The sequence below is a fragment of the Danio aesculapii genome, chromosome 3 (assembly GCF_903798145.1).
Source record: "Danio aesculapii chromosome 3, fDanAes4.1, whole genome shotgun sequence".
NCBI classification, from domain to species: Eukaryota; Metazoa; Chordata; class Actinopteri; order Cypriniformes; family Danionidae; genus Danio; species Danio aesculapii.
In genome coordinates, this window is record NC_079437.1 from 35,849,828 (window position 1) to 35,862,174 (window position 12,347).

Here is a 12,347-nt window from a genome sequence, read left to right on the forward strand (position 1 = left end):
GACCACAGGATTTCATCTCTGTTATTTGCAGACGATGTTGTTCTGTTGGCTTCATCGAACATGGACCTTCAGCATGCAATGGGGCAGTTTGCTGCCGAGTGTGACGCGGCTGGGATGAAAATCAGCACCTCCAACTACGAGGCCATGGTGCTCCACCCGAAAAACTTTGCAGGATGGCAGGGCGCACCATTATAGACAGAGTGAGGAGCTCTGTTACCCGGGAGGAGCTCGGGGTAGAGCTTCTGCTCCTCCGCATCGAGAGAAGTCAGCTTGGGTGGCTCGGGCATCTGTTTCAGATGCCTCCAGGATGCCTACCTAGGAAGGTGTTTCAGACATGTCCCACTGGTGGGAGGCCTCGGGGAAGATCCAGGACACACTGGAGGGACCATGTCTCTCGGCTGGCCTGGGAATGAATTTGAGGCTTTTTCTTGTCTTTGACGCGTATATATTTTATAAAAATTAATGCTTTAATCCGGAAAGGCTGTGTTCGGTTGAAAATGCAAGTTATAATAAATGTATTAATACATATGAAGGCAATTTTTTTAGCCCTTTTGTGAAATTTTAATTATTTTTAATTATTTAAATAATTATTTATTATTTAAATGTTTTTTGTTTGTTTTTGACCGGAGAGAGAGGACATTGTAATAACTAACTTCTTTTCTTTGCTGTGAGGACAGTACATCATATTTTACTTGTTATTTTTCAAGATACTAGTACTCTAGAAAATACTCTACTATTCTCTACTAGAAAATACTTAGCTTAATGTCTAATTTAAAAGCTTAACTACATTAATTAGGTCAGGTAAGGTTAATTGTGCAAGTTCTTGGACAATATTGGTTTGCTCTGTAGTTTGTTTTAAAAAAAATCTTAAGGGGCTTAATTATATCGACCTTAAATTACAAATAAAAAAATAAAACTGATTTTACTTTAATGTTTCCAAACTAAAAGAAATATTTCTTCCTAAAGAAACATCTAATAGGAAATACGATGACAAATCTTCTTGCTCCATTACGTCTTGGAAAAAAAAAATGAAAAAAAAATGAAAAAGAATACAAATTTCAATAATTAATCATGGTGTCTTTAACTGCTAACAGACATGCACTAAAAGCTATCTCTCTAATCCCTTTCATTTCAGCTTCAAGTGGAGGATCGGTAGAAGGATCTTATGCAGGGGAGAGAGATATCCTTGATGCCTTTAACAGATGGGTAAATGTTGCTCTCACTTACAGTGAATATTGTAGGATTAATGGTAAGAAAACAATTGACCCGACCTCTTTCATCTGATGTGGCAGTTGGGCGATCAGCTGGCAGAGCAGGTTCCCCTCAGTGGTGTGGATGTGGTGGAGCTGGAGGATGAAGGCACATGTGTTCGTTTCAGCCCTCTCATGACCGCTGCAGGTAACACATTTGTAATCTACAATGTTAACACAACATGCAGGACCAAGTGATGATGGTACAACAAGAACTTGACTTTTAAGGCAACCACAAGGAGAAAAAAAGTCTTGTTTCACCAAGATGGGCACTGAGAAATATTTCATAATTCATTACGTTCTGGTCATTTATTTGTTGCTTTGTAATATTTTCATAACATAGTTACATTTAAAAGGGGTCATGAACTGGCTTTTTTTTAAAAATTGCACTCTGAGGTCCACTACGAAATGCATCAAGATTTAGAATTAAAAAGCAGTAGACTTGTATACACTAATCAATGATTTAAATATGACTTTTACTTTTGAAAAATGTTGGACCCACAACAGTCGGCACATGGTTGTCTTTTAATACCATGGTTGAATTATGCATTTGTTGTAAATTGTATTGTATTGCTGGCTGCTGTGTGAGCAAGAGAAAACAGGTAAGAAATAATAAGGCTCACCTTATTCACCTTATTTTCCGTGTACGAGCGGGCACAGCCATTTAAATCATATTGGCTTGAGACGTCCAGTCCCATTTACTTCCATTCATTTTTAGACGTTAAAAACAGCTTGTTTTGCTGCTTGATGTTGCAAACTATTTTGTCGGTATATTTATTCAAACACTTGTTTGTAGAGCCAGTAGTTTGACCGTTTTCTGCCATTTATTATTCCGATTTAGTTGCCTACGGGAGAAATCACTAGGTTCTAAAACAAGCGCAAAAACAAGCGCACTTCTGCGTTGAAGAATAAGGTCAATAGTACGCATTGACTCCTATATTAATATTAATAATATTCATCATATACATATTTCCAATTAAGGTGTTTATATTTAGTAGTGTCATTCAGATTGGACTTTACAACCAATAAAATTGCTCCGTGTATTATTATATAAAGTGGCACTTAGACAGCCTGTCATTGACTTAAACGTAAGCTGGTTTCAGACAAAAAAAGTGCTGAGTTCTGAAACTTGCAGGATGTTTTTGTAGTATAGTAGCCTTATATATAAAAAAATTTAAAAGAATTTTGATTTCTAACTTCATAACCTTTTAATGGGTTGAGAATGATATTTTGTTTGAAGACGTTTTTGTTATCACACCATTGTGCACCATGAAGAAACAGGATAAAGTATCATTCTGAGCATGCCAAGTGTAAGCTGTTCTTATTGCTCAACTTTTTGCTCAACCATTTATTATTATTATTATTATTATTATTTAAGTATGAATATTTTGCAGTTCTGAGACCCAAATCAATGCTTCAAATTCATGCTAACAAAGGTGATGTGTGTATGTGTGTGTAGCTCTTGGCACTCAGGAAAATGATGTGGCTGCACTGGTGGAGAAGCTGGCAGAGATGATTCCAGTGCTGTGCTGCACGCTGCGCCTCAGGCAGGACTTCAGAGATGAGGTGCTGCAGCAGGCCTCACTCTCATACATCGAGGATCTCAACTGGCCAGGTCTCGGAGTTGTGAGGTGAGTCTCAAGAGTCAAACCTGAACAAGTTAATAGTTTACATGTTTATAGTATATAATAATATGGTAACACTATATTAGCTGACATAATCTAGTATTATAACACTAATATAAGACTATATAAGCTGACATAATCATAAAGCCTTGAGTTCCAAATTAATAAATTGTGTGTATAAATAAAGCGAGGCATTGATTTAAAATTGATCCATTTATAAAGTCGGTCAATTACTTTGTAAATATGTTTGATTCAAAAAAATACTTGGCAAAAGTGTGTAGTATGAATATTGTCTGGCATGGATTTGTTCACAGTAAATTTATAATCATTTAACTTCATAATATTTGTAACTTGATAGATGACACCAAAAAACTGAGGATTTAGGAATATTTAAAAAAAAAATTCTATTCACTAATTTGACATTAAAATCTCTTGTCTAATTCACAGCATGTACGTATGCATACATGTTTTATTTTAAGTAGGGCTGCACAATATATGGTTTGAGCACTGATATCGCAATGTGTGTATCCGCAATAGTCACATCGCAGGATTAGATTATTTAATAAAGATCAAAAGATAAAAACTTTATGAAATATTATTATTATTTTTCAATAATTTATATAATGATGACCATGTTATTTTACAATTGATTGTTTAATTTCTATAACTGAATATTGTTAAACTACCATCAGAAACCATAAAGCACTGTTCATTTAACTTTTATCTTTGCTCTGCTGTGTTGGCATATGCTTGTAATTTACTATAATTTATGCAAACACACTGCATAGAAAAGATTTGATCATCCCAATCTATCTAAATGAATGAAATCTTTCCAAACGGCTGTTCAAATCATCTTGTGAAATTGTATTCATATCGCAATATATACCGCAGAAACAAATATATCACCATGTCAGGTTTTCTAGTATCGTGCAGCCCTAATCTTAAGCATGTTGTAATGTTTGTGAATTTGCAGTATTCTAAGGTGAATAAGTTGTTGCTATATTTATTCTTTAGAACTTTAAAATATATGTTTGTATGACGGTAAAACATTTGTCCATGAAAACACTCTTACACAAATTTCATCCACCAGTTTGTATACCTGCATGCTTTCTAAATGAGACCTATCGTCAGCATTATCTACACAACTTTAAAGAGCAGACTATAAATCCACAGCAGATGATTATAATGAACAAATTGTTATTTTTCACTGCTGTGGTCGCTAAAATTATTATTTATATGGTGGTTCTTGGTGTGAACATGCGTTTGACAAGTTCTGTGTACTCTGGGAATTGAAAGTGTGATTTACTTTTCCAGCTGAGTTGCAACAAGCTACAGTTACTGTTATCAGATCTTTCCTTGCTCAGAATAAAAACAAAACTCTTCTTGTTGCACATTTCCACATCGCCAAACAGGTTCTTTTATCTGTTTGTTTTTAATCAGGTTTGAGCCCAGAACCACAGACCTGGATGAAGACAAAAGACAAGACAGGGTGGAGAAGATCAACAGTGACCTGCTGAAGAAACTAATGGAGCTGGACACAGATCTCATCTTCTCTGGTGGTAAATGACAGATTTTTCCTCATGATTCACAATTGTGGCTTCTAAATGCATATTCACTTCTTGAAAACTTGTATCTTGTGTGCAGGTCCTGAGTTTAGTGAAGAGAAAAACTGCATATTTATTGGAATTGCAACAGAAGACCTGGATGTGGCAGAATTGGTGGAAACTATAATGTCTTTAGGAAGAGACATTGAAGAAAGTGGAAAGGTATATGTATGTTTGTTTGTGTCTGTCTGTGTGTGTGTGCGTGTGTGCGTGTGTGCGTGTGTGCGTGTGTGTCAGGTAAAATAAAGGTGCAGTTGACTTGAAATTTCCATCAGATATCGGTAACAACGAAAGTAATCCATACATACAAATAAAGCTGAACAAATTCATTCGAAAAATAAGGTATGTGTATTAGAAATAAATGACATGGAGAAAAAAGTATTGAACACATGAAGATGGAGTTCTATAAAGGCATGGAAAGCCCAGACAGCAGCTAAAATATCTCAGCAGTTATTCAGCAGCCCTGCTCCTCATCAGGTGTAAATGAATATTTGCTGCTTCAGTCTCAACACCTACATTACTAGATGATAAAGATAAAACCAGGTTGGATATTTCACCAAGACAATGATTCCAAACACAGCACAGGAAACTCAACTGGTGTGAGAAGAGAAAATAAAGCTGCTAGAGTGGCCCAGCCAATAACCTGACCTTAATCCAATAGAAAATAAAAAGTTTTGAGGACTTTGTTTAATTTTTTTAAGGGGGGGTCAGAGCTGAGCTACACTTGTGACAGGTGTCGTCTTGAGCCTGTCAGTCCCAAAAATATCTTTTATACAATGTAATAAATACATTTTAGTGGTTCAGTAATTTCACCTTGTGTCATTCCCTTGTTAGTACGCATATCTAATTTCTGAAAGAACTTGTTTTTGATTGTTTTATTTGTGAATTTGTATTGTTTGGGTTTTTACTAAAATCTGGTACAATTTCATATCAGATAATATCCTTACCAGGAAAAATCATGACGTGTTCAATGTTTATTTTACCTGCTATAAATAACTGCATCAATAATGTATGTGTTTATGTTTGTTTCTAGTTGTTTGAGAACATGACGGAGGTAGTGAGAAAAGGCATTCAGGAAGCTGAACTACAGCTTCAGAAAGCAAATGAAGAAAAACTTATGGAGGAGGTGAGCATTTACATTATTATAAGTGCACAGTTAGGTCTAAAAGTCAAAGACTCCAAATAAAAGCATTTAAAACCTGGAAACATGCAGTGTTTAATGGAGGTTAACACTATTGTTGTAAATACAGCATTATTATTATATTGTCGTTATTGCTAACATTTGACTTGCATTACCCAGTTAATTCTGTTGTCAGTAGACCATAGTATATGCTCAAAAAATACATGCACAAAATATTAAACAGTCCATGGTATTTTGATGTGCCCACAGTATAGTGCATATATGAATTGCCATTATGAATTGTATTACCAAATTCTATCACAGGACTGTAAATCAAACACAATGCTTTGCTCAGATGGTCAGATTTTTCTATTTATTTATTATCATCATGTTTTACGAAAGCTAAAGAAAGACCAACCAAATATGAGCTTTCAACTTTCTAAATGGTAATTCTGAACTGCAGAATATTGATCTATTTTACAAATAATTCTCCTGGGGGGCACCAGGATACAGAATCAAACATTTGAAATGATCATTACAATGTTCTCCCTGTGAGGAATGATTTAGAGATGTATATTTATTTTAAAATCATGTCAAGTTAGAGTAGTGTTTTTGAAACGTATATTTACAAATTTGATTTACCATAAGCAGATTTGTAAATTAAGATAATAAGCAAAAAAAAAAAACAGTCATTCCAGTGGCAGCATTGACATTGTATAATCAATGATTAGTACTTTTGGACTTTATAAAATGTAGTATTTATTTTTCTGGTGTAATAAAAAGTAGTCTTTAATTATATTAATTTGTAATTAATCTTGTGTAATTTCTTTAGGGCGTACTTCGACAAATTCCTCTGGTGAGCTCTGTGCTAAACTGGTTCTCCCCGGTCCAGGCCTCTGTCAAAGGAAGAACGTTCAACCTTGCTGAAGGTATAATTACTGTACACCAAAAAAAAAGATATAAGGCATAAACATTTTTTAATGACAGCTGTCAATGGACATTCAGTATTAAGTATTCTGACTTTTACAGTGTGACTGCTGCAGATTTATTTGAACACTGTTTAAGTATTGATAGTTTTGCCATTATTCTAGAGTCAGAGGATGTGAACAGCTCCGAATAGAATGTCATATGCTGTCATATTTAAATTAGGGTAATTATGACATTACGTGTTACTTAAAATACAAATAGCTTGTCTCTTTAAATGCAAATGAGCTTCTGGTCCCTGCTTACTCTCTAGAAGGCACAACAAACAAAACTTCGGTATTCAGTTTAAAAGAGCTCATATTACACATTAAAAAGGGTCATTTCGGTTTCATGGGTATGCATGCAAGGTCAAAAAACACTTTAATGATCTTATGAATTTATTTTTACGTAATTATCCCAGCGACTCCCATATGAATCGTTCAGCGATTCATTTGTTCCCAAACCCCTCCTTAGCTAATCTGCGCTAATTGGACTGATGATTGGTCAACAGCGCTCCGCGCAAGACAGTAAAATGCCCAGCGCGGTTTGTCAAGCCCCCGGTTCGCCAACATTGGTATAAGATCCGATCGCAACGGACGCCCGAAACACGCTTCATATTAAAAGTTACTCAGCAGTGTTATTCAGACACCTTACCACCAAAAGCAGTGTAGTTAAACACCAGCATATTGCTCCATTCTTAACTATGATACACATTCAGTATTAATCCACACAGCAGCAAAAGCTGAACTATTCTGAACCTTGACCGCTGCACGTGTGTAGGATCAGCTGACGGTGGCCATAGCAACGACAAACAGCAGTGGAACACCAGCTCACAAATGCATTTAAATCTGTAAACAAAGCGGCACACGTTGCGTTTCAACGTGGCATTAGACGCGATATGAGAATATAAAGGGTTATACCTTATAAAGTACAAGCAGTTACAAGTAACAAAACACAATTAAATGCATCATTTGCAAGCTAGAGAAAACAAGGAGACAGCCATTTGCTTGCACTTATGAAATGTGTCGTGGGCCAGGTCTGATTTCATGAATTATCTTTCATTTTGGAGCTTTTCTCCCTTCAGCTGTAACTTAGATCATTTCTATTTGCAATCATTGCTGTGGCACCTCTTGCGTGAAGTGTTATATGTTCTCAGGGCTTACCTGTACTCTGCTTTGCCCAGAGATCACATCCCCAGCCAGGAGGTTCTAGCGCTCACCAGAGCTCCTCCTCAGCTGCAGCAGGCTGCCTTTGTGCCTAATAAACTGGCCTCATTTTGCACGCACCCTGTGTCTGTGCATTCATCTCACAAGTCTCATACACCAGTAGTCTTTTCTGATCCTTCCTTTAACAAGTGATTGAATCGCCCATTGTAAGCGTGTAAATTACTGAAGCACTCCTTTCCCTCACACTTCCAATAATATTCAGGTAAGCACAGCGTATTCATGACTCATGATGACTTCAGGATCTGTTTGTATTTGCTGCTGGGTTAGTGGGCAGGGCCGCAGGTTTAAATTTTCTCTGGTTTGCACAAGCAACAATTGGGCGGGGCTTATGTTTCGTAGCCACGTCACGCCGAAATGGCTAAAGACTCGATTTGAAGACGATTCATTCTAACTACTATGAGTTTTTTTTTTTTTTTTAGATGAATAAATAGTTTTAAAAACTGTCCACTTTCAGATTTAAGCCTTAGCTGTATATTTCACTTCACTTAGAGCTGTGTTACACGCTACATGGAATGTCATTTTCAAAAACCCACAATAAGGGCTCTTTAAAGTCTTGTCAGTTGGTATATAGAGCGTACAGAAGAAGAGCATTCATACAGGAAGCTTCAAAAGAAAGTCACTTGAGTATTAAACTAAGTTCTTTTTCATATCAACCGTCAAATACAAACAAAATTATGCCAAATACACATATGGAAGTACATGGAAGATTGCAGTAGACTGGTTATGTCTGTGAATATCAACAGTTTGGGAGGAAATATCATGTGTATCACCATAGGGTATCATGTAGCAGTATATTAGACAGGTGAAACAGCGTCTCTTTGATATGAAGACAACACACTACTAACATGACTCAACCAGCAATGGCCTCACCTCCTTAATCTTGCCTTGGGTGGGAATTACTGAAATTCAGGATATTGTGACGTGTATGTTCCTGGAAGAAAACTTGAGATTACAACTGAGCTGTTCTGGTTCTTAAACAATGCTTGCGATTTATAGAACAACTCTCTTTAGAGACCTTAAGCCTTCTAGATTTTTTTCACCCAGAAATGAAAATTATGTTGTTAATTACACACCCTCTTGTTGTTACGATCACCTTCATTTATCTTCAGAACACAAAATAAGATATTTTAGATGAAACCTGAGAGCTCTCTCAGGAGATAACAACAGTTTGGAGATGTTAAGGAACCACAAACATTGTCAATACATTAAATGGGACTTCAGTGGTTTAACTGGAATCATATGAAGTTCCAAGAACACTGTTGTGAGCCAAAAAAGTTGTAAAAATGACCTTGTTTAACAATATCTTCCACATCAGATCAGAGTGTTTATTTACTAAGGGCAATACTGTGCTTGCATATTGGGCAATTTTGTCTTATTGCCCATAGTAAATTGCCACCCTGACCAGACACAGAAGAGAAGACATAGGCAAACTACAGCATTTTTATAGCGTGTTTCTGGCCCACAAACCTGTTGTTGGAGCTTCGTTTGATAGCAGTTGAATTATTGAAGTCATATAGAATGTTTTAACAAACTCGACTTTTCTGGACTCTGAATCTCCTGTGACCATTGCTGTATTTGAAGGAGAAGCTCTCAGATTTCATCTAAAATATCTTCATTTGTTTTCTAAAATTGAACAAAGGAAATTAGAATGACACAAGGGTGAGTAATTAATAACAGAATTTTCATTTTTGGGTGAACTGTACACTACCTGACAAAAGTCTTGTTGTCGATCCCAGGTGTAAAAGCCACAAATAATAACTTGACTTCAAGTTGATCATTTGGAAAGTGGCAGAAGGTAGATTTTTCAGATGAATCATCTGTTGAACTGCATCCCAATCATCACAAATACTGCAGAAGACCTATTGGAACACTCTTAGACGCAAGATTCTCAGACATCTGTCAAGTTTGGTAAAGGAAAAATCCTGGTTTGGGGTTACATTTAGTATAGGGGAGTGCAAGAAATCTGCAGAGTGGATGGAAACATCAACAGCCTGAGGTATCAAGACATTTGTGCTGCCCATTACATTACAAACCACAGGAGAGGGCAAATTCTTCAGCAGGATAGCACTCCTTCTCATACTTCAGCCTTCACATCAAAGTTCCTGAAAGCAAAGAAAGTCAAGGTGCTCCAGGATTGGCCAGCCCAGTCACCAGATATGAACATTATTAAGCATGTCTGAGGTAAGATGGAGGCATTGAAGATGAATCCAAAGAATCTTGATGAACTCTGGAAGTCCTGCAAGAACGCTTTCTTTGCCATCCCAGATGACTTTAATAAGTTATTTGAGTCATTGCAGAGATGTATCGATGCAGTCGTCCAAGCTCATGGGAGTCAAACACAATATTAATTATTTTTCCACTGCACAATGACTTTATATTCTATACTGCACATTATTTCTGTTAAGTGACAAGGTGTTTGTCTAAGCAAAGTCGTCTCTTACTGTCCTAATTAAGTAATTCTGATTAAATGAAAAATCAAGACATGATCATATTTTATTTTGGTAAAAGAAGCGTAATCTAGAGGCCTTTGCCTTTCATATAAGCCACTTCTGATACCAAATGATCAACTAGAAGTCAAGTTATTATTTGATGTTCCTAAAACTTGGATCGGTGAGACAAGACTTTTGTCAGGCAGTGTAAGTGAATTTAAGTTCAAAGCAAGCAACATTTACACACTAATGAAAATTAAAAGTCTAAAAAAAAAAAACAAGTAGTTTTCATTTTTACAGTATCATTTTACCTCCATAGGTTGTCTGGACAGCACAGAGCCGGTTTATTCCATAAAAGCCCAGATGAGTAAAGAAGATTCACCTGATTCCCCCAAGTCTAACACCAGACGCTTTCCAGGTAACCGCTAACAGACATCTCCATCTCCGATCAGTGTGACTTTAATTACACCTAATTAACTCAATGTCCACAAAATAATCAAATCTGGCTTTTTTTCAATGATGTTTACAGAACTCTCAATTTAATCAAAGCATGTGATTCACAGGCCAGAAGCTCTTCCGGCGGCCCGGAGCAGGATCAGACTCCATCAGTGAGACCAGCTCTGTCAGCCAGCTTGAAGAATCCTTCAGGGAAACTCTACACTCACAGGCCGCCGATGAAGCCGAGGTCCCGCAGGAACGTCCCGCTCACATACTAGAGGAAACCGCTTTAGCGGACCAGCGAGTACCAGAGGGACAAGAGACAGAGAGCGTGGACACCCTCAGATAAGACCACTCCAAAAACAAAAAGAGATGCTCTATATTAATGAAAAAAATAAAATGCATCCACGACCTCGATGCCTTGAGCAAACCACTCTCGAAATGAAGAAGCAGCTTTAAAAGCAAAAACACTGGAATTTTGTGAAAATGAAAATAACGTGTGAGCGTATCATCTCCTATTATTCGTTATAATCAGTTGCACATTTCGTTTTTTTTATTTGGTTAATCATATATACATTATAGTGTCTCCTTCCAGTTTTTTTTATGTGCACTGCCAGTGTGTTCTTCCATTGTGGATGACATCCTTTAAGTTACATTTTTTGAGGCTTATCCTTGTCCATCCGTAGGCCTGTCTGACAGGTTTTTTCTGATCCATTTCCGCTTGTTATTTACACAACGAAAGGGCTATTGTGGCCTTACCGTCATGGTTATTAATGTCAAAATGTCTTGTTTGCCAAAAGCTGCTTTATGTACTTTCCATAGGCAGATGCAAAGGAAGGAAAAGGTTGACGCTTGAAGACTCATGCAGCTGTTTCTAATCAAACGATAGCCTTATTGCACTTTTATGTACAGAATGTCACACTTTAATCAGAACAGCAGGATATTTATTTATTCTACAAATCGTCCGAGTCTGAAAGAAGTTCAAATCAGAAAGAAATCCATCCGGCACTTTTGGCTTTACCAATAGTGAAACGATTATTACACTGTATTCACTGTGAAGAATGTTTCAGAGATGTCTCTTAGAGTAATTGTTACGTTTTTCTTTGGATGTTTATGAAGGCTTAAAGTAATGTACTCAAATGAAGATCTTTATTTGTGGTTTACACCAATGGTGATTTGTTTTAGCGCACACACACACACACACACACATTAATAAAATGCTACTGGGGAAATGATGTAGTTTTGTTTAGCTATGTATGTTGTAGGAGTTATCATCCATAAGAAGTTCACTACAGCTCAAATCCATCCTCTCATCCATCTCTCCGTCCATTCATCCTTCCTTCCTTCCTTGAGCATAAAGTGCTTTAATTTTTCATAACTGTGCTTCCTTGCTGAATCATGTAATGGTAGATCTGCTCATCTTTTTCAAAATGATTCTGTCTTAACTGGTGCAATAAATCATTGGGATTTTTTTCTTTGGGGAAGATGAGAACAGACTTGAAATATTGTGTCAAAAGGAAGAATATAGTGGTTTTTATAATTGCAGTTTTGTTTTACAATGAGGAGTGATGTAAATGATAATAAACTAAATGGTACTAAAGCAAACGGAAGGATTTGGAGGGTTTTTCTTACTCTCTTACACAGCAAAAACATGCTTTTCTCACTTAAAGTTTTTTAGAACTTTATTTTAAG

General features: G+C 36.6%; 1 protein-coding gene across 5 annotated transcripts in view; it reads left to right on the forward strand.

The window, feature by feature from the left end:
* Window positions 1-12,260, forward strand: part of pdxdc1 (pyridoxal-dependent decarboxylase domain containing 1) — a 42,694-nt gene extending 30,434 nt beyond the window's left edge. For all 5 annotated transcript variants that reach the window (XM_056453890.1, XM_056453888.1, XM_056453889.1 and 2 more), the window contains 9 exons: window positions 1,136-1,206; window positions 1,293-1,398; window positions 2,710-2,881; window positions 4,316-4,434; window positions 4,520-4,641; window positions 5,513-5,605; window positions 6,432-6,528; window positions 10,537-10,635; window positions 10,781-12,260. In XM_056453890.1, coding sequence (XP_056309865.1) covers window positions 1,136-1,206; window positions 1,293-1,398; window positions 2,710-2,881; window positions 4,316-4,434; window positions 4,520-4,641; window positions 5,513-5,605; window positions 6,432-6,528; window positions 10,537-10,635; window positions 10,781-11,004 — 1,103 coding nt within the window. In that variant the 3' untranslated portion in view covers window positions 11,005-12,260. The remainder of the gene's footprint in view (window positions 1-1,135; window positions 1,207-1,292; window positions 1,399-2,709; window positions 2,882-4,315; window positions 4,435-4,519; window positions 4,642-5,512; window positions 5,606-6,431; window positions 6,529-10,536; window positions 10,636-10,780) is intronic.
* Window positions 12,261-12,347: the final 87 nt, after the last annotated feature.